This window comes from Gekko japonicus, unplaced genomic scaffold, assembly GCF_001447785.1.
Source record: "Gekko japonicus isolate JY-2015 unplaced genomic scaffold, Gekko_japonicus_V1.1 scaffold45, whole genome shotgun sequence".
NCBI classification, from domain to species: Eukaryota; Metazoa; Chordata; class Lepidosauria; order Squamata; family Gekkonidae; genus Gekko; species Gekko japonicus.
In genome coordinates this window covers 1,968,583-1,989,629 of record NW_015177011.1, presented here as the reverse complement: position 1 = coordinate 1,989,629, position 21,047 = coordinate 1,968,583, and the positions used below count along the sequence as shown (strand labels likewise).

The window sequence follows — 21,047 nt, the reverse complement described above, 5'->3', positions numbered from 1 at the left end:
ATTTTATCCAGGACTCTATAAAACCTAGACAACCCATAATATAAAAACAATATATTTCCCATATGCTTAGTTTGGCATTTGATCATAAGTGGAGGGAAGAGTCACTGTTAAATCATGTAAACTAGGAATTTCCACTGACTGAAGTTGGTCCATTGTGAGTTCTACAGCATCAGCATATTAAGCAGCTTCATACAAATACTATTATTTCTATGCATTGGTTATAAAAAGGGACAGAAGAACATTTTTACAAATCCAAGAGAAATCTAGATTTCTGGTGTGGCTGTGGGTTTTCTACTTCCACAGTTAACATTAGTTTATTTTACAATGCGGGCATGATACAGCCAAGCTTAAGCATTTCGACGGTTCTCTGCTTTCACTGAGAAAGATTTAAGCTTGTGCTAAAGTTTAGCAGCTAAAATCTCAATTGAAATCCAACTGAAAACATTCAACTAAGCAGTTGATATATGAAATATATTTCTGGAAAACATGCCATTTGAAACAATGTATAAATTCTCTGATACTTACAGCCAATCATCATCATAGCAACAGCGAAGATCTTCTCTCCATCCGTGGTTGGTGCAATGTTCCCAAATCCAACACTTGTGAGACTAGTCATCGTAAAGTATAATGAAGAAATATAAACAGAATCCTTGCTTGGTCCTCCTTCCCATTTTCCAGTACCTGTCTTATTAAACTGATATGGTGATCCAATGGATTCCCCTAGCTGATAGAGCCAACTTTCATTTCTGATTTTGTTTGTATCCTCATTGATAACTTCATAGTCTCCAATACTGTACCAAATGCAGGCCAACCAGTGGGCTGCAAGACCAAATACGCAGACAAGCAGAACCAAGACAGCTGCTCCATACTCAATATAATGGTCCAGTTTTCGAGCCACACGACCCAGCCGAAGTAGCCTGACTACTTTTAGGGAGCTAAACAGACTACTGATCCCCTAGAAAAACAAAGCAAAATATCCCATTAGTATCTCACATTAAATTATTTAGTGTTTCTCACAGTAATAACAACCTGAACTCAAAAGGGATATATTCAGATTAAACACATAGTTTAGAGGGAAGAAACTGGTATTGTCCCAGGTGCCTTCTACAAGCTCGCAGAAAAATGAAGACCAAGGTCCCAAGCCAGAGAAAGGCTGTGCTTAAGTCCCACTGAAATCACTGATACTTAAAAGTAGCACAACTAATTTGTCCCATTGGTTGCAATGATACTAAAGCACAATATCTTTCCCACCAATAAGAGCAGAGGTATTGAGTAAATGGTAACAAATTGGTCCAGAATCTTAGAAGTCTGCATGCAATTACAATTGAGCTGCAAACTGGTATGCATCATGTAATCTCCTTGTATTATACTACCCAAGTCCCTGTTTAATTTATGTGAGTATCCCCAAAACAGATGCAAAATAGTAATTTTTTTCACAAATATCATAATTATCATCATTATTACTACTATTAAAAATGTTGACTGGTCCTTACAGATTTCCTCAATTTCTAGTCCTCAATTTCTAGCCCCTTTAGGTGCAAACCTTTTGCCAACATATGCAGCAGAATTAATAGTTCCATTATCTCAATTCATTGATATTACTTCAGCACAGAATGGACAAAGCTTATGTGGCTAAAATTGATATCATGCACAGTAAATGTCCTGCCACCACACTTTTTTAAAAAGGGTGATAAATTAAGAACTATGTAAATAGTATGTGGAAATAATTCCTTATGATTCTTCTGCATTACAACCCTGCTTCCAAATGTCTGATAAGTGAAAATTTTAACAGATTAAGGTCAAATTTATAGTCATTTTATTTCATTTCCAAATGCACCTGTCACAATATGGCTCGTAAAATTTGTATGGTGAATTGGTTAGAGAATCAGACAACAATCTTGGTTCAAAGCCCCACTCTGGCATGAAACTCATGGGGTGACCTTAAGACAGTTATTCTCTCTCAGCCTAACCTGTTTTACAGAGCAGTTGTGAGGACAGCTAGTACACTTCAAAGAAGAAGTAAATGTTGTGTAAAATTTGTATGGTGAATTGGTTAGAGAATCAGACAACAATCTTGGTTCAAAGCCCCACTCTGGCATGAAACTCATGGGGTGACCTTAAGACAGTTATTCTCTCTCAGCCTAACCTGTTTTACAGAGCAGTTGTGAGGACAGCTAGTACACTTCAAAGAAGAAGTAAATGTTGTGTAAAATTTGTATGGTGAATTGGTTAGAGAATCAGACAACAATCTTGGTTCAAAGCCCCACTCTGGCATGAAACTCATGGGGTGACCTTAAGACAGTTATTCTCTCTCAGCCTAACCTGTTTTACAGAGCAGTTGTGAGGACAGCTAGTACACTTCAAAGAAGAAGTAAATGTTGTGTAAAATTTGTATGGTGAATTGGTTAGAGAATCAGACAACAATCTTGGTTCAAAGCCCCACTCTGGCATGAAACTCATGGGGTGACCTTAAGACAGTTATTCTCTCTCAGCCTAACCTGTTTTACAGAGCAGTTGTGAGGACAGCTAGTACACTTCAAAGAAGAAGTAAATGTTGTGTAAAATTTGTATGGTGAATTGGTTAGAGAATCAGACAACAATCTTGGTTCAAAGCCCCACTCTGGCATGAAACTCATGGGGTGACCTTAAGACAGTTATTCTCTCTCAGCCTAACCTGTTTTACAGAGCAGTTGTGAGGACAGCTAGTACACTTCAAAGAAGAAGTAAATGTTGTGTAAAATTTGTATGGTGAATTGGTTAGAGAATCAGACAACAATCTTGGTTCAAAGCCCCACTCTGGCATGAAACTCATGGGGTGACCTTAAGACAGTTATTCTCTCTCAGCCTAACCTGTTTTACAGAGCAGTTGTGAGGACAGCTAGTACACTTCAAAGAAGAAGTAAATGTTGTGTAAAATTTGTATGGTGAATTGGTTAGAGAATCAGACAACAATCTTGGTTCAAAGCCCCACTCTGGCATGAAACTCATGGGGTGACCTTAAGACAGTTATTCTCTCTCAGCCTAACCTGTTTTACAGAGCAGTTGTGAGGACAGCTAGTACACTTCAAAGAAGAAGTAAATGTTGTGTAAAATTTGTATGGTGAATTGGTTAGAGAATCAGACAACAATCTTGGTTCAAAGCCCCACTCTGGCATGAAACTCATGGGGTGACCTTAAGACAGTTATTCTCTCTCAGCCTAACCTGTTTTACAGAGCAGTTGTGAGGACAGCTAGTACACTTCAAAGAAGAAGTAAATGTTGTGTAAAATTTGTATGGTGAATTGGTTAGAGAATCAGACAACAATCTTGGTTCAAAGCCCCACTCTGGCATGAAACTCATGGGGTGACCTTAAGACAGTTATTCTCTCTCAGCCTAACCTGTTTTACAGAGCAGTTGTGAGGATAAAATGGATGAGGAGAGAACCACATACAGGGAACTGAGATCCTTAAAGAAAGGGCATAAAATCATGATCAATAAAAAGGATCATCAGTACCATTTTCTTTTGCTTTGGTACCATCTGGATTAATCATGTTTCGATGCCTGCAACCCCCAACTAAACAGATTTTCTATATAGTACAGTTATCTCTTTGTAGGTAACTGCAGGAAATGTGTTAAATGGATTAATCCATCCTTTTCCTAGTTTCAAAGGCAACCACTCTCCCTCCCTCTCTGAAAAAGATGGCCTCTTAAAGACTGAAATGCCCACCATGACTATGTTGGTGAGCTTGGTAACTGTAATGGGAGTTTCTAAGACACCCAAGATTCATATTGCTAAGACTACAATTAAACTGCCTATAACCTCAGTTTTTGAACAAAGCACAGAACACTAACCCATTTGAGATTCAGTAAGGAAGAATGCTGTGGAAAATGCATTGGTGGAAAACGAGTTAATTAGATGGAATTTGCCATATTGGTCCCAGAGGACCAGAGTGCCATTGTCTTCTCATATCAAATTAACAGAACCAGATCACACACTCCACCAACAGGAGTGATCATGCTGCAGTACTCTTCTTCCCGCTGTAATGCTACGGAATATCTGCTATGTAATGCAGCAAGTTTTCCTGCCCACATTCACATAGTTTGCTGACTCCTAACATCATGCAACAATGGCGTGCTGTGAGTTGGAGGACTTGCCGGAGGATGCTGTTTCAGAGAACATGCCACTGGCCTGTTTAATGTGCAGCCCACTTCTTAAAGCAGTTGTAGGGAACATGGAAGTGTCTAGGTTTGCAAAAAGAGAAACGTTTGAGACACAGGAAGTGTCTAGGTTTGCAAAAAGAGAAACATTTGAGACACAGACATGGACATGGACATATAAACACACTGGGTGACAAATGAGTGAAAATGTGAAAGCACAAAGACGTGCATTGCTGATGGAAAGCTTTCAGCAGAGCTGCGTTACATTTACATAGCCAACAATGGAACAGTGTTTGAGTCCAGTGGCACCTTTAAGACCAACAAAGTTTTATTCAAGGTAAAAGATTTTGTAGGCACGCACACTTCTTCAGAGACAATGTATTTGTATTTTGTATTTGCAAACTTGTATCTGAAGAAGTGTGCGTGCACACAAAAGCTTATGCCCAGGATTAAACTTTGTTGGTCTTGAAGGTGCCACTGGACTCAAACTTTGTTCTGCTGCTCCAGACCAGCACGGCTGCCCCACCTGAATCTATAGCCAACAATGGTCATCTTACAAGTATCTTGTTATTCTCATAGTGCTGAAAGCAATCATAATGCCTGGGGAATGGAAACCTTGAGCTGGATCTTGCTTAAAATTATTTTCTATTATGTCTCAAAAGGTTATGAATTTAAATTGTCAGAAGACAAGTCTTTTGCAAGCATTATGCAAGTTTCCTTTTCAGACAAGGCTGAAGAAGCCTGAAAGGGAGCAGTCACACTGAGAAAAGCGGTCTCCAATATAAGCAACAGGCACTCCTTGTCCATGAACTTCATGAGATGAACATTCATTTGCCATTTCGAACACATCCTGTTCTCACCTACATAACCAGCATCTTTTGAATTTTAAAGTTGCCTTTCATTCTAAAAGGCTGGCTGACAAGTCAACCAGCTGTTGCTGAGATGTTTTATCATGGTTTACGTCTCTCTGTAGAACAAGAATTGGTACTAGCCTGGCAATTTGTTCCTTGATCTGTAGGGGAAAGGAAAGGGTGCAGGGAAAGTTTTTTTCATTTCTCCTGTGATCTCACAAACAGAACCTGTATGTTTATTTGGAACCTTCCTTTCAGAGCTGTAGTCAAAGCGGGTCCAGTGGATGCGATGCTGTAGTTGGAGCGCTAATTTGCCCCAACTAATTTTTGAAAAAAAACAGGCTTTTAATTTTGTTTATTCATTTACTTTGTTTATATTCTTCCTTTCCCCAAGATGGCATTACATTGTTCTCCCCTCTTCCATTTTATCCTCACAACAACCCTGTGAGGTAGGTTAGGCTGGGAACATGTGACTGGCTCAGGGTCACCCAGCAAGCATCCATGGCACAGCAGGGATCTGAATCTGCACCTCCCACACCCTAGTCCAACACTAAACTCTATACCACATTTGTGACGTAAGAGGTTCCACTGAAAATGAGAGGGTTGTTTTTAGAATAGGGAAATTTCTGATTTAAAAACATATCAGTGGAGGCTGGTTCTTCCCCCCCACACACACACACAAAGCAAAGTGGTAGCACTTCAATCTGTCTTAACATCCCAACTCTCCCCTTTCCCTGGCTCAAAGTCAATTTCTTGTGGTCATGTTTAAATAATCCTGGGGGGAAATTCCCCTTCAGCTACTATGGCAGTGAGCATGGAAGAGAGATTAAAATAGGATAAAGAGTAATTTTAGACAAATGAATTGGCTCTGCTTGCTCGCAGGCTGTTTTAACATCCCAGTCTGCCCCTGGGTTACACAGATTCTTTGACTGTGTGTTACATAGCTTGAAAAAGTGGGATCTAGACCTTTCACAGCATGTACAGTGCAATCCTAAAAACACTTGTCTGGGAGTAAGCCCCACTGAACAGACCTGAGTTGATCCATTTAGGATGTCACTGTTTATTTCTCCCAAGACACAGCACCTCTGAGTTGGCATCTATGCACTGAGAGCAAGAACAAACAGAATATTCGGGCAGCGGGTCTTAAATTATCCCATCCTCTCACTGCATGCTTTTTCTAGTGTCATGTCCTTTATTTATTTGTTTGTTAAAATATTTATAGCCTGCCTTTCCAGAATATGTCCCCAGGGCATAGATAAATGTTCATTCTTTATTAGCATAGTCTGATATGCCACTCGTGTATTCCTGGTTTGTACCGGCTGTGTGCAAAAGGCATCTTAACACATACCCCCAAAAGAAAACGTAGTTTGTATGAACAGACATTAAAGCAGCCTCGTACAGATAACAAAAGCATGCAGAATTTGCTACCTAGCTTGCCTTTGACTGGAATGACCAGTTTTCCAGTGCCCAGGCAGGATGCTTGTTCTGGCTCTCTAACAGCTGAGGTTTCATGGGTAGGAACCTCAGAAATACACACTTTCAAAGTGCTTATATGTGCATAATGGCATTGCATAGCAGAGGCACCAGTAGGACATTACTGGTGGCACAGTCTGTTTAGTACTCGCCAACTCACGCAAGGCAAACTTTACAAGTTTCTGCATCTATATTTCCCGGTGATTCACCCATCACAAACTCTGTCAACCACCTCGACTTCCAAGAGATATGCTCTGGGAGCTCCCTGCAGGGACCTTAATTCCCAGGTATGCACAATTCAGATCAGGACCGCTATATATGGGAAGAAGGGGCTTATGCCTATGCCATTTTCCCATCCTCTAAAGGCTCCAGGAAGCCACTATTTGCCCCTGGAGAAACTTATGTAAGTGGGGCAACCAGTGGTTCCTCAGGACTGTTTCAGGTTGGAAAAATGATGTGGGAAGGAGGTTAAGCCCCTTTTCTCTGTGAATTGTGGTCCTAATCCAAATTGGGCCCCTGCATGCCAAGAGATTAAGTTTCCAATAGGCAATTTCTAGTGTGTCCGAATGAAAGTCCTCATAGGTGACACAATCATGTGAATCAGCCTGAATGCAGAGAGTATTTTGGGGCCACAGTGACTATGTAAAGTGTAAATTAACTTTCATGGTGAGAAAATAGCAGAAAACCAAATGACCTGTGTCAAACAAAAACCACAGATCAGAAAGGTCTGGCTAGGACTATAGAATAGCCCTACTAAATATGGTCAAAGCTTGAATAACAGGATTTTATGAAATTATATTTCATGAGAAGGAAAACAGCATATTTCGGAGCATAAAACGAATACACTGTAGGAGTCATGCCTTTTCCCGCATTTAAATTAAATTCACAGTTATTTTAAAGGAATATTTTTAGAAATAAACAATTGCATAATTGTGGTCATTAAGGTTTATGGAAAACTTTAGTTCAGTCATGCTTAAATATCATTTGCTTCATCATTTTAGTTTGGGCTAAGTTGATGAAGTAGAAAATATATATTTTAATTAATATGTATGTTTTTCATATCAACATATGTTTCTGGGAAAATAGAAATGCTGCATTTTCTTTCTTAATTTGTAAATTTGTCATAATTACATTTCTTCTGTGTTTTTTTAAACCCAGTCTCTGTTGGATGCTTAAACAAACCATAAAAACCTCCAGGGTCTTGGTTAATTGAGCACAGGGGGGAAAACAATGAGTCAGTAAAGCAGGGTAAATTGTAGATATTTAGAAAAATGGCTTGTGACAATGCAATCTTTTGTTCTTACTAAAGTTAACTACAAAGCAAATCAAAAATAAACATTAAACACTAACCAGCTTCCCCAAATGTACTCATAATGTTCAGTTTTTATTTTAGCAGAGTGATTATTCCCATTTTAAACTCTTGGCTCCAGTTTTGAAATTACCTATTTCCCATTACATTAGTCCCACTGGCTGAATAAGTGGTTTTAGGATTTCAGCCAAAAGTCAGCCTACAGAAGCCATGGATTTCCTAACAATAACAGGAAAACAACAAATAGGGCTGTGGATGCATGGAAATCCAGTACCATAGAAACAGAAGGTAGCTGACTGGGAAGTGGCTTCCGCCTCTGTCAAGCCTTTTCTAGAGATTCCTGAGCAAGGTAGTACTGGCCCTCAGGAGGCCTCCCCCCCCCCATTTTGGAATTGACCAGCTGCCTGGAGTGGATGGAGGCTGCCTTACACCAGAACTTGTCCAGGATTGCACCAACTGTGAGAGAACTGCTTGTGTGCTACCATAAGAAACCACTTAACCCTCATCCACAGAATGGCCACTAAAACTTTGTACTAGTCAGAACTCTGGCCTTGCCTCTTTCCAAGCCACTTCCCTTCAGGTGGGTAATTCTGCTGCATCTCTGCTTCAGGTGAGACTGAGTCACAGCTAATCACTACCAGTACAGAAACAGTGCAGAACCATGCATCTCTGGAGGAGGATGTCCATGGTTCTCAGTGACTCTGGATGCTGATGCACATGCTCACAGCTATGTTCCTGGCCTCAGGAAAAGCCCTTCTAGTAGTCTAATGTCAGACTTCTCTCTGCTTTTCTGTGTTACAGGCAAAGGGGGCACTGTGGAGGAATGACCACCCTGGTAGGGATGTGCTGCACTCATTTGCGATTATAATCAGGCTCAGACTCTGGGAGTCTCATGGTCTGATCCTAACTTGATCTCGGGGCAGGTTTCAGGAATCTGATGTCCAAAGCCTTTCATTCAGGATCACTAGATGCTACAAATATAATAAAGCAACAGTCAATTCCAATGGAGTTGTAGCAGCAGTTATTAATAGGTCCCTGTCAAACTAAAATGGGCTCGTTCACCTTTGTGCTATTCAGTATCTGCTTGGAATAAAAGAATGGATTTTCTTATCATCCTGACAGATGACATAAAGTAAAGCAGGATCGCAGAAGATTCTAAATGATTTTGATAGTTAGAAACCAGAGCTGAAATAAAGAAAGTTGTAAGGTACTACATGCAAGGGAAAAAAGGAAGTAGACGCAGAATCAGCATGGTTAAATGGAAATACTACTTCTGAAAGGTAGTACAAGTATTATATTGGGGATAATAATTGATAGGGATGGGCATGAACTGGCTCACAAACTAAAGTTTGGATGAATTTTAGGCAGTTTGTGGTTTACGAAGTCAAGTTCATGGCAGGTCAACCAGCATGAACTTTCCACAAACCTTCAAGCTGTTTGTAGAGGTTTGTGCCAGCTCATGAGTAGAGACATTTCCAGACAGACTGTTTCCACTCAATCAAAATGTTAAAATAATTTCAAAGCAACAACTTGGAGGGCATGTAGAGGAGCCTCCAGGGGAGGTCCCCTGAGATTTTGGTGTCTATAGCTTGCACAGGATCCGCTCTATACACTCCTGAATGTCCTGAACCTCCATCTGTCAAAATGACCACCTGTCAGCTGTCATTTTGACAGACACAGGTTCAGGAGTGTATTGAATGGATCCTGTGCAAGCTAGAGACACCAAACTCACAGCAGACCTCCCCAGGATGCTCCCTCTACATGCCCTCCAAGTTTGATGTCAGCTGTCATTATGACAGGTGCAGGTTCAGTAATGTATTGAATAGAACCTGTGCAAACTAGAGTCACCAAACTCTCAGGGGATCTCCTGCTGACTCTTCCCTACCTTCCCTCCGGGTTTAGTGACTGCCTGACATTTTTTCAGAAAGCACTTTCCTGGGGGCACCTTCTTTGGGGGGCCATAACTCAGACCTCATAAATGCAATCTTCACCAAACTTGGAGGGCAGGTAGAGAAGAGTCAGCCGGAGATCCCCTGCAAGTTTGGTATCCCTAGCATGCCTGGGGGGCTGTTCTACCACCTCACAAACCAAACCAGTTCATGAGGCAGCTAAAAGTTCATGACAGTCCATGGCTCACAATTTGGGCATGCCATGAACTGAACCACGTTTTTTCAGTCTGTGCCCATCCCTGTTCAGGGGACAATTTGATGATGTTCATGTGCACAGCACCATCAATACATATGTGTCAGCATAATAAGCTGGGAAAGGATGAGCTTTTTCCAAATGCTCACTGAATAAGCTTCTCCGTACCAGGCCCATTCTGAAGGGAACAATGGGGAGCTCTCCCCTCACATGTTGTAACAAGCTACCATTAAATTGTTCTGTACAGTAGTGATCCACATTATAAATAGCTACATGAACATGCTATTGTCTTCCCTGGCGAACCAGTCCCTTGTGTACAGTCTGAGTCAAGAGCTGGGTAAATAAAAATTATATGGATGCTAACGTTTGTTTGCACCAACATAAGCAAAACACTGAGCACTATGGATCGATGCAGTGAACCGCAGGAACATAGCTGGGAGTGCTCAGTTATGGTTAAGTGTCTAATCTGTCAGGAAGATTTTTTTAACCATGAGTGACTCATGAGAAGAGAGGAGTCCATTTTATCTCTGGCTAGCCTCTAACAGTGCAATCCTAAACAGATAGTTTCCGAGGGTAGAAGAGCTAAATTCAAGTCCAGTAGCACCTTAGATATCAACAAGATTTTCAGGGTATAAGTTTTTAAGAATCAAAAAATTATATTGATCTCTAAGGTGCTACTGGACTCAAATCTTGCTATGTTAGAGTTACACCCTTCTACGACGATTGACTAAAACAGATTTAGGATAATGTAGCTCTGCTTAGACTGCACTGTAAGAAGGGCTAGTTTCATACTAATTGCAGTAAATAAAGCATCAAAAAGAAAATCAAACCAACTACTAAGGGTCTACCAAAAGTTCTACGGATCTCCTCTCTTTTTCTGCCTTCAAGTCCAGCTGACTTGTGGTAGCCCCATAAGGTTTTCAAGGCAAGAGACCCCATAAGGTTTTCAAGGTGGTTTGCCATTGCCTGGCTCCACATTACAACCCTGGTTTTCCCTGGAAATCTCCCATCCAAATACTAGCCAGGGCCGACCCTGCTTACCTTCTGAGATCTGAAGAGACTGGGCTGGCCTGTGCTATCCAGGTTAGGGTGTGAATCACTTACCTGTATATAAAGAGTCAGTGTGAAATAAGCCTCAAAACTCACATGGGGACTTTATATTAGCCTCTTCCTCTCAGTCTAACCTACCCAACAGTCTTGTGATTGTAAAATCCGCCTATCTTCTGTCTCTGTAGCATGGCTAATGCTCCACATGACCGCAGCCTTGAATGATCAAAGGGCTGGAACACTTTCCCTATGAAGGCTGCGGTCACACGGAGCATTAGCCACACTACAGAGACGGAAGATAGGCGGATTTTCCGGGCGAGATCACTGTGCCACATCTGGAAAGCTTAGAGCTTCCGTGGCGAACTCGAGGCTTCCCACCAAAGATGCGGGGTAAAAAACTAGTAACTCCAAGGTACTAGTTTCCAGAAACTGCGGGGCAAGGGCAGGTGCCTGATCACCTTTCCGGTGGTAGGTTGTGGCATCCGGCGCCCGCCCATGTCCTGTCGCTAAAAGTTTTTTTTCCAAGTCTCCATGGGACGCGCACAAGCACCCAACGACACATGCGCACACTTTTGTTTAAAAACAAACAGCACAGCCCCCTCCTCTTTTCTGTACCCCCCACTCCTGGCTCGGCCTGCTCGAGAGGAACTCTCTGCACGGGGCGGCAGAGGGGGAGGTGCAGGGGGGCCTGGCAGGAGGGCGGCCCGGCTGAAGCTCCTCCTGGAGGGGACCTGACGGAGGACACAGTTTACATTCCTCTGCAGCCCTGGAAGGGGTTAAACCCACGAAGCCTTTGCTAGAGAGGCCGCTTCTTTGCCGCACGCAGGATTGTCCTGTGATCGGCACCTCCCCCCTAACCACGGGACCTCTACGGGACCTCTACAGATGTCTGATCGTGCAGCCGCACGTTATTTTGCTCTGGGGCAAACAGCCACGCTTCCCCCCGCATTTTCCTGCCTGTGTGACTGGGGCCAAAGAAAGGTTAAAGCACTTGGGGCTCTTTAGCTTGGAGAAATGACGGCTGAGGGGTGACATCATCAAGGTTTACAAGATTGTGCATGTGATAGAGCAGGCAGAGAAAGAAGTACTTTTCTCCCTTTCTCACAATACAAGAACTCGTGGGCACGCCATGAAATTGCTGAGCAGTCGGGTTAGAACAGATAAAAGGAAGTACTTCTTCACCCAAAGAGTGATTAACACATGGAATTCACTGCCACAGGAGGTGGTGGTGGCTACAAGCATGGACGGCTTCAAGAGGGAATTGGATAAACATATGGAACAGAGGTCCATCAGTGGCTATTAGCCACAAGGTAGGAACTCTCAGTCTGGGGCAAGTGATGCATTGTATTCTTGGCGCTTGGGGGGGGGGCAACAGTCAGAGGGCTTCTAGTGTCCTAGCCCCACTGCTGGACCTTCTGATGGCACCTGGTATTTTTAGCCACTGTGTGACAGAGTGTTGGACTGGATGGGCTACTGGCCTGTTCCAACATTGGGTTCTCTTATGTTCTTAAAAGACAACATTTTCAACACAGATTATTGGGACATCTCATGGTTAACTCTCTCCATTGTGAGAATTGCCCATTTATTCCTAATCTCGCAGCTTCCTGTTCTTTAACCACGTATCAGTCTATGAGAGGGAAGGAATGTCTGTTTCTAAGAATTACATCCGCTCATATCTAGATTTCTAACATTGTTTTAGCATGTACAGATTTTGGTAACTAATTTAAAAAGCCAGAATGACAGTGTCCAGTTGTTCACATGCTTCCTCTGAATCCTGAATATCACTTGAATAATACTTCAAAGTTGCTAGTAGATTTAAGACATGCACATTTTTAAAGGAGTCTCTTATGACAAAAAGGACTCTAATTACAGTAATTCATGCATATCACAGATGGCCTCTCCAATAACTTCCTCCTTTTGGCAAGATAGAACTTGTGTTAAGTTTTATCTCGGGGAAGGGAGGAACACAGAGAATTATCTTTACCAACACATTCCAGTCCTTTGGGCTGCCTCCAAAATGCTCTCCAAGACCCAGAATTCCAATCAGTAGACCACTACTCATCCCACCTGTACTCATTTTCAGTACCAACCTTCAGGTAGGTAACCAGAGATATCACAACCCTGTTTCAGCACACGACCTCCCTGTGGTATGTGTTTCAGGTGCTTGTTTCCATTTGGTTATGTTTTCTACAAATGTGGAGAAGGAGGAAGAGACTGGATTTATACCCCACCCTTCACTTGGAGTCTCAGAGTGGCTTATAAACTCCTTTCCCTTCCCCTCCCTGTGAGGTGGTGGGGCTCTTTCCAGAACTGCTCTTTCAAGAACAGCTCTGACAGAACTATGGCTTGCCCAAGGTCATCCAATAGCTGCAAGTGGAGGAGTGGGGAATCAAACCCAATTCTCCCAGATTATAGTCCGCACACTTAACCACTACACCAAACTGTGCAATCTCATGTACAATTAGAGTTTTATATGATTGCCATTCATGCATATAAAATATAACAGAGAAAGAGGTATATCATAACACGGAAGACTGTAGTAATAAATCACTGAAAAACCAGGCAATGGCTGAGAAAAGTGGTATTCTTTTTAAAGTTTTTTTAAAAATAGAAAAAAGCATTTTCTAATCCCTTCAGTATGTGACAGAATATGAGCACATTTAGGAAATAAAGGAAACAAATTACTATGTATATCTTTCTTGAGCCAAATTAAAAGGGGCAAGACTTTGACAGTTTTACATAAATGCACATTCTCAAGCAGCTTATTCCATAAACAGGATACTGAATTGTGTTCTTTTTATTCCGGTGCTCTACACCAGGGACTATCTCTATATGTTTTACTCTTATTATTACTGGTTGTGAATTGAGCACATTTAAGGAGAGAAATGCTGTATACTTCTTATTTATCTCTCTCATCTCTCCCAACAGCCATGTTGTGAATCAGGCCCCACTGATCCCCTTAAGAGAATTCTCTCACCTCCAAGGCTGCCAGCAGGTCAATGCCTGAGTAAGTATTTACACCCAAGTCTTCTATGTCCAACAAGTACACCTTGTGCAGCCAACCAGCTATCTTCCATGTACACTTGTAGCACTTTTGACACTGAATGCAGGAAAGCCAGGATACAAATTAAATCAATCAATCAAATTAGAAGAGAGAGCATTACCATTACCTTAATTTCTTTTGAAAGAATATGAAGAAATATACATATCTATAATCAGCAGTGATTAAACCCATCAACTCAGCAAAGCTATCATTTCCCAGATCTCCTCTGTGATTGGAAGTTACCCTCCTCCTAAAGGCCATCCTCTACCTTGGAGGAAAGAAATAGTCTATAAAGGGTTGATGGCAGTGACTTACTTCTGACAAACAGCTGTTAGACCTGTATAAAAAAGGGTGCTACAAGCTCCCTTGAGCCAGTTTGGTGTAGTGGTTAAGTGGTGTAGTGGTTAAGTGTGCAGACTCTAATCTGGGAGAACCGGGTTTGATTCCCCACTCCTCCACTTGCACCTGGTGTGACCTTGGGTCAGTCACAAGCTCTGGCACAGCTGTTCCTGAAAGAGCAGTTTGTGTCAGAGTTCTCTCAGCCCCACCCACCTCACAGGGTGTCTGTTGTGGGGAGGGGAAGGGAAAGGAGTTTGTAAGCCGCTCTGAGACTCCAAGTGAAGGGCGGGGTATAAATCCAATCTCTTCTTCTTCTTCTTCTTCTCCCCAAATGAATAGTTTGTGACACTGCTCTCTCTCTCTCCTGTGTAATCCTGTGCAACAATGGACTACCCAGGGAATGGCCTCTGCAAAAACCACACTGCTCCGCATCTCCTGAAATGACACAGTGATAAGACCCAACAACATCAGCTGTACTATCAAAGGACCATTCACCTGAATGTCCAATAACATGATTCATGTGACAGAATGTTGAACCGGATGGGCCATTGGCCTGATCCAGCATGGCTTCTCTTAAGTTCTTACGTTCTTATGTCATCATGTGCCAGCAATACCTTTTTGCCACTTACATTAACCAGGCTAGAATGTCTATATGCAAAAGAAGAAATGAGATATTAAAAATTAGACACTGAATGAAATAAGTCACTTCTGACTTATGGCGATCTTATGAATTAATGATGTTCAAAACATCCGATCACCTTGCAAATGGAAGGCCATGGCTTCCCTAATGGAGTCTATCCATCTCATGCTGGGTCTTTCTCTTGTCCTGCTGCCTTCAATTTTCCCTAGCATTATTGTCTTTTCCAGTGACTTTTCTCATAATGTAACCAAAGTATGATAGCCTCAGTTTGGTCATTTTAGCTTCTAAGGAGAGTTCAGGCTTGATCTAATCTAGAACCCACTTATTTGCCTTTTTGGCAGTCCATGATATTCATAAAATTCTCCTCCAGTCTCCCCCAAAGCTTTATGCATTGTCCTTTAAGATGCACAAAATGCTACTGTTTTCTCTCATGTGCTACAGGCTACAGAACCCTGAACAATAAGAGCTGAGCTCAATACGTGGCAAGGCTGGCAAAGTGTTCCAGCTCTGACAGGTTCTCAGGCCGTTCTCTTTCTGCCCCCCCCCCTTTACTGTCACGGAGGCATGCATGAAGCTCTTCAGGGCCAAGAGTACTAGACCAGGTACCGTTGTCCCTTTCTGCCTCCATCAGAGTGACAAGACTGCCTTTATGCTACACAGCAGGAGCTGAGGCGCTGCCTTGGTATACTGAATGTAGCAGCTCATAAGACAAGGCTAATGAGACACATGTCCCTTTCTGAGCACTTTAATGTGTTGCTCTGACAGCCATTTTCCAAAGCAATGCAAAATGCAATAAGCTCAATTTGCTCTTCTTTCACAAATGATATCACCATATATTATCCCTGGGGATGTAATTGAGCTCTTTTAATTCTTTTGGCTTTATATAGATTGAGAAGCTTATGTGGGCTGCTTTACTTTGTCCCACAGCGCAATAAGTCATGCTTAGTGTTCCTTTTAAGAAAAGCAAAGTAACTTTGCCAGCTGATGCAGAAGTGGGACCTCTGCTTAATTGTAGTTGAGTGATAAATCCTCTTTGCCTTGTGCTGCAAGGACTGTGGGAAGATGAAAGTTGTGCTGTGTGCTGTCTGAAAGATTTTGCTATTCTGAGACAAAAGAAATGAAAAAAACAGAGACAGCCTATGTGGTATAGTGGTTAGAGTGCTGGACTAGTGTCTGAAGGACCCAAGTTTGAATCCCAACTCTGTAATGGGAGCTTGCTGGGTGACCTTGGGCCAGTCACTTTCTCACCCTAATCTTCCTCACAGGGTTGTTATAAGGATAAAATGGAGGAGGTGGTCAGCTGCTTTGGGCCCTCATTGAGAACAGTAAAGTATAAGTACCTAAATAATAGTAAAATAAAAATCAGAATACCACAAGAAGCAGGATATTTTCCACAGTGGTGGCCACCTCCAACTTCATGTGGGGAACACAGAGGGGCTTTTTGTTGTTGTTGTTGCTTTTAGACATGGCTAGTTAAGACTTTTCTGTTCTGCCATCTGCTTGGGTGAGGCTGGTTCACATAGTCAAAAGCTGCTGTTTTGAGAAGGAGCTTCTACGGTGCTGCTATGGTTCAAGGCAAAGATGCCAGTGAAAGGTAATGTGTGGAGTGACACCTTATGGTCAGGTTTGCTTGTGTCAAAAAAATACACATCCCTTCATAAAATTTGGGAGTTGTCTCAAATGAGCCTGCTTTACGAAACAAGTGTTTGGTCTATTAAATTAGCCCTTTGCAAAGACCAAAAAAAGAGTGAAGAACACATGCTTTTTGTTGTTGTTGTTGCTTTTAGACATGGCTAGTTAAGACTTTTCTGTTCTGCCATCTGCTTGGGTGAGGCTGGTTCACATAGTCAAAAGCTGCTGTTTTGAGAAGGAGCTTCTACGGTGCTGCTATGGTTCAAGGCAAAGATGCCAGTGAAAGGTAATGTGTGGAGTGACACCTTATGGTCAGGTTTGCTTGCATCAAAAAAATACACATCCCTTTATAAAATTGGGAGTTGTCTCAACTGAGCCTGATTTACGAAACAAGAGTTTGGTCTATTAAATTAGCCCTTTGGAAAGACCAAAAAAAGAGTGAAGAACACATGATTTATGTAACTAAATGAGAGATAGTTCTAAGCACATGGCCTGTGGGCCAAATTCTGAATAGAATACTTTGCTAACCCATGGGTTATTTTGTAAGCCACCTTGGGAAGCTTTCTGGAGAGGCAGCTTAAATATTTTCTAAATAAGAAATAATTTTGCAACAATTCATACATTAATCTGTTCTCTGTGCACTGATCTTAAACTCAAAAACCTTCATTTTCCTAAACTACATAATAATTATTTCCATTGCTTAGACTGTTTGCTTTATGTGTTTCTCTTTTAATATTCTTTAGATGGAAGCTAAACATCTTTCTCGGCCAACCACAGACTTTCCTCTTATTTGGTTAAGCATACTTCAGTACATTTATGTTTCCTCCAGTTCTTCCGGAAGGCACATTTCTGTCATCAGTAGTAATATGAAGGGTGTTTCTCAATTTACTTAATGTCAGCAAGAGGTGTGGGACACTCTACAGCAGCTGAAACAAACAAACAAAAAGACACACCCACAATAGTCCTTCAGCTCATTGTAGACTGCTCCTAATTGCTCCTGTTTGGGGGGTGGAGAGTTTCAAATGATCATTTCTCTTTTGAAGTTTTGAAGTAAGAATCATGAACCATGTAGTAAGAATCATGAACCATTACTGCCAAGGGCTAAAGGAGAGAAGTAAGAGCCATAGCCATGTAAGGGCTAAAGGAGAGAAGTAAGAGCCATATGGGAAAAACCAGGGGAGACAAAGGCAGTACAACCAAGGCCCATTATGCACACACAGCTTACTGAAGATTTTCCAAGCCTTTAACCTTGACTTTGGATTCTGTTCTTGCCTTACGCACCATTCTTTTTCCTCCAGTGTATTCATTCCACAGCTACAATTTTAAAAATTCACTTTGTCTAAATCATGGTGGAACATCACTTGTGACATGTGGGGAGTGGCATCCAAAGGTTTTTTACAATTTATGCAATTGCCCTATTGCAGCTGCACAGTAGCATCCAGCAAGCACCTTCCATTTAAATCCTTGTCCCCCCTCCAATGCATGGCACCTCTTATAAATCCCATATGGTCCTAAAGATCCATTCCATGCACAGTGCTCCAGTCCAAGTTCTGAAGATGCAGAGGAGTAAAAGAATCTAAAGGGCTAGCTTGCAGCCTTCTCAACAATGGGGTCTGTGTATGTGCCTTACGTACAATTTGCATTTGCAGGTGAGAGCTGGCATGTTAATTATTTCCAGGGCTCGTTTCCTGCAGGAGCGCACAGGAGTGATGCTCTGGTAGTAAGGAGCCCAGGGGGTGGGCACATGCAGCAAGGCCCAACCCCTGCTCCCAGCATCCCCCCCTCGCCTTTCCCGGCCCGCTGGCCGACCCAGCAGAGCGCTGCCACGAGCCAGCCCTCGTGCTGCTCCACCACTGCCTGCGCCATGGCACCCAGCCCACCCAGGCTCTGCCCGTCCTCATGCCGGCCCAGGCATGGCACCTCTGCAAGATGGGCCCCGGCGAGGCCTGCGAGGAGTTCCATCTCAGCCTCCTCCTGCACCTCTGCCCCACCACTGCCCTGGCCCCCTACCTGCCTGAGGCCATGCGCGTCCTCCGCGCCGCGGGGGCAAGAGGCACTTTTTCAAACTCTCCCTCGAGGGGGGGGAGAAAGAAAAGGAGAGAAGGAGCCTGCTGCAGCAGCAGGCCCATGAGAGATGGGCAAAAAACAAGGCCTCGTTCTGGAGAGTAGTCTCACCAGCGCCCGGGAGGTGAGGCAGCCCCAAAGACCAGCACCACGTAAGCCCAGGGAGTGGGCAGTCACCACCTTTCTTTGCTGCCCCGACAGCTGCTCCCAACGACTGCCACTAACCGCCGCCTCTCTCTCCACCTGTCCGCTTTCCACAGGCTGCTTCTGAGGGGAGAATCTCATCTCCCCATTCCGAGGGGGAGTTCACACCTCTGTCATTTGATCCTCTAAGGTTGGGGTCGGGAGACTAACGTCTCAGCGGCCAATCAGTGAACTTGTAGCTCCCATCAGGATTTGGGCCTGGGCAGCACAATCCTGGGAGGCACGTGGTGAATTGCGTGAGAGCCAGCCCAGATCCAAGGGCCACCTCTGCACAAATCACCCCACAGGGCATCCAAGCCTGAGATTCCAGCCACGCACAGCCATCACCCACTCCGCTACTCCACACCATCTCGTTAGACACGGCGATGGTTAGCACTGGTGAGCAATAAAAATAGTTTGGAAGTAGGGTTGTTGTTTTTTAATGGTTCCCATCCAGATAGGGTTAGTTGTGCCAGTGGCACCTTTAAGACCATGTTTTATTCAGCTACCAGCTCAGCTCCGCCTTCTCTGTGAGGGAAGATCTGCACGCACACACCCCATAGCTAGTAAACCAAAACAGTCCAGTGGCACCTTTAAGACCAAATTTATTCAGGTACCAGCTCTGCCTTCTTGGTGAGGGCAGATCTGCACATCCCCCCCCCTTCCAAAGCTAGTAAACCAAAACAGTCCAGTGGCACCTTTAAGACCAAGTTTTATTCAGATGTCAGCTCTGCCTTCTCTGTGAGGGCAGATCTGCACATCCCCCCTTCCATAGCAAGTAAACCAAAACAGTCCAGTGGTACCTTTAAGACCAAGTTTTATTCAGGTACCAGTTCTGCCTTCTCTCTGAGGGTGGATCTGCACATCCCCCCTCCATAGCTAGTAATCCAAAACAGTCCAGTGGCACCTTTAAGACCAAGTTTTATTCAGGTTCAAGCTCTACCTCCTCTGTGAAGGCAGATCTGTCCCCCCCCCCCAAAGCTAGCCATTCAAAACAGTCCAGTGGAGCCCAAGCGGTGGGTGTTGTCTTCTGACACACTTCCAGTGATGTCAGGGGGTGTGGCATATACAAATAAGTTATGCTAATGAGTTATGCTAATGAGCTCTTGTACCTCTTTTTCTACGTAATGACCCCCGATTATTTCCACCCTTGCCCTTTGAGCTGTATGTGATGGCCCTGTTCCTCTTGAGGAGAACAAAATGGTGCAGTGCAAAAACTGCAGGAAATGCTCCTTGCAAGTGCAGCTCTGCGCTGCGTCCTCCTGCAGCCCAGTTTAAACTGAGCAACAGGAGAGAGCAGCCCAGCTGGGCTTGCTGTGCATGTAGGGAACTGATGGCTCCTTGCTTTCCCCCACCACCTGTTTGAAACCAGGCAGCAAGAAAAGGCAGCCCAGGCAGGCTCACTGCGCATGTGGGGAATCAATGGCTCCTCACATGCACGGCTCTGCACTGCCTTCTCCCGCTGCCCGGTTGAAATAGGGCAGCAAGAGAGGGCAGCCTAGTTAGGAGTCACTTAATCTTTTTTACAAGCGGCATGAGACAAGCAGCATGAACAAGTGGTAGACTTATTAAAAAATTAAAATGTAGCTTCTAGTTTTGGCTCCCTTAATGGTGGCCACGTTCTCTCGGAGCTCTGGGAGACAAGTGCTTTGAATCGGTGGATGGGAGGGGGTGCGATGGTATGCATACCCCCCCAGAGCCCTTGCGTTGGGCTCCTAGCCATGGGGCGCTTGGAGAGCCCTTCCTCCGGCAAACAGCCGACGAAGGGGGGCTGTTACCTGCCCCGATGGTCCCACCGCTGATTTCCAGAAATGGACACCGGGACAAACGCTTGGTGGCCGGGCGAGTTAATCATGAAAGGCGAGTTCTACACTGTAATGTGAGTGATTGCATAAGCGAAGATACCAGAAATTAAGCTGAAAGTCTCCCCCTAACAAATCGAGGGGCTCTCCCTTGGAAAAAAAGAACTGAACTGACAAACGGTCTTTTAAGAAGTTATAAGGGGGGGGATGGACTGCAAAACTGAATTACACTATAATAAGGAGCTCTTGAGAACTTACCAAGCATTTTTAAAGGATCTTGAGACTTTGATAACTTTTTCTAAAAAGTAAATAATTCTCAAACAAAGCGCCTCCAAGGAAGGAGGAGAAGGATAAGCAACCGAAACTGAAGTTCCCTGTCGGAAG

General features: G+C 43.5%; 1 protein-coding gene across 1 annotated transcript in view; it reads right to left on the bottom strand.

The window, feature by feature from the left end:
* The window catches only part of KCNH1 (potassium channel, voltage gated eag related subfamily H, member 1), a 359,758-nt gene that overhangs the window by 263,280 nt on the left and 75,431 nt on the right, over positions 1–21,047 (bottom strand). The window contains exon 7 of the mRNA XM_015427609.1: positions 526–955. Within this exon, the coding sequence (XP_015283095.1) occupies positions 526–955 (430 nt within the window). The remainder of the gene's footprint in view (positions 1–525; positions 956–21,047) is intronic.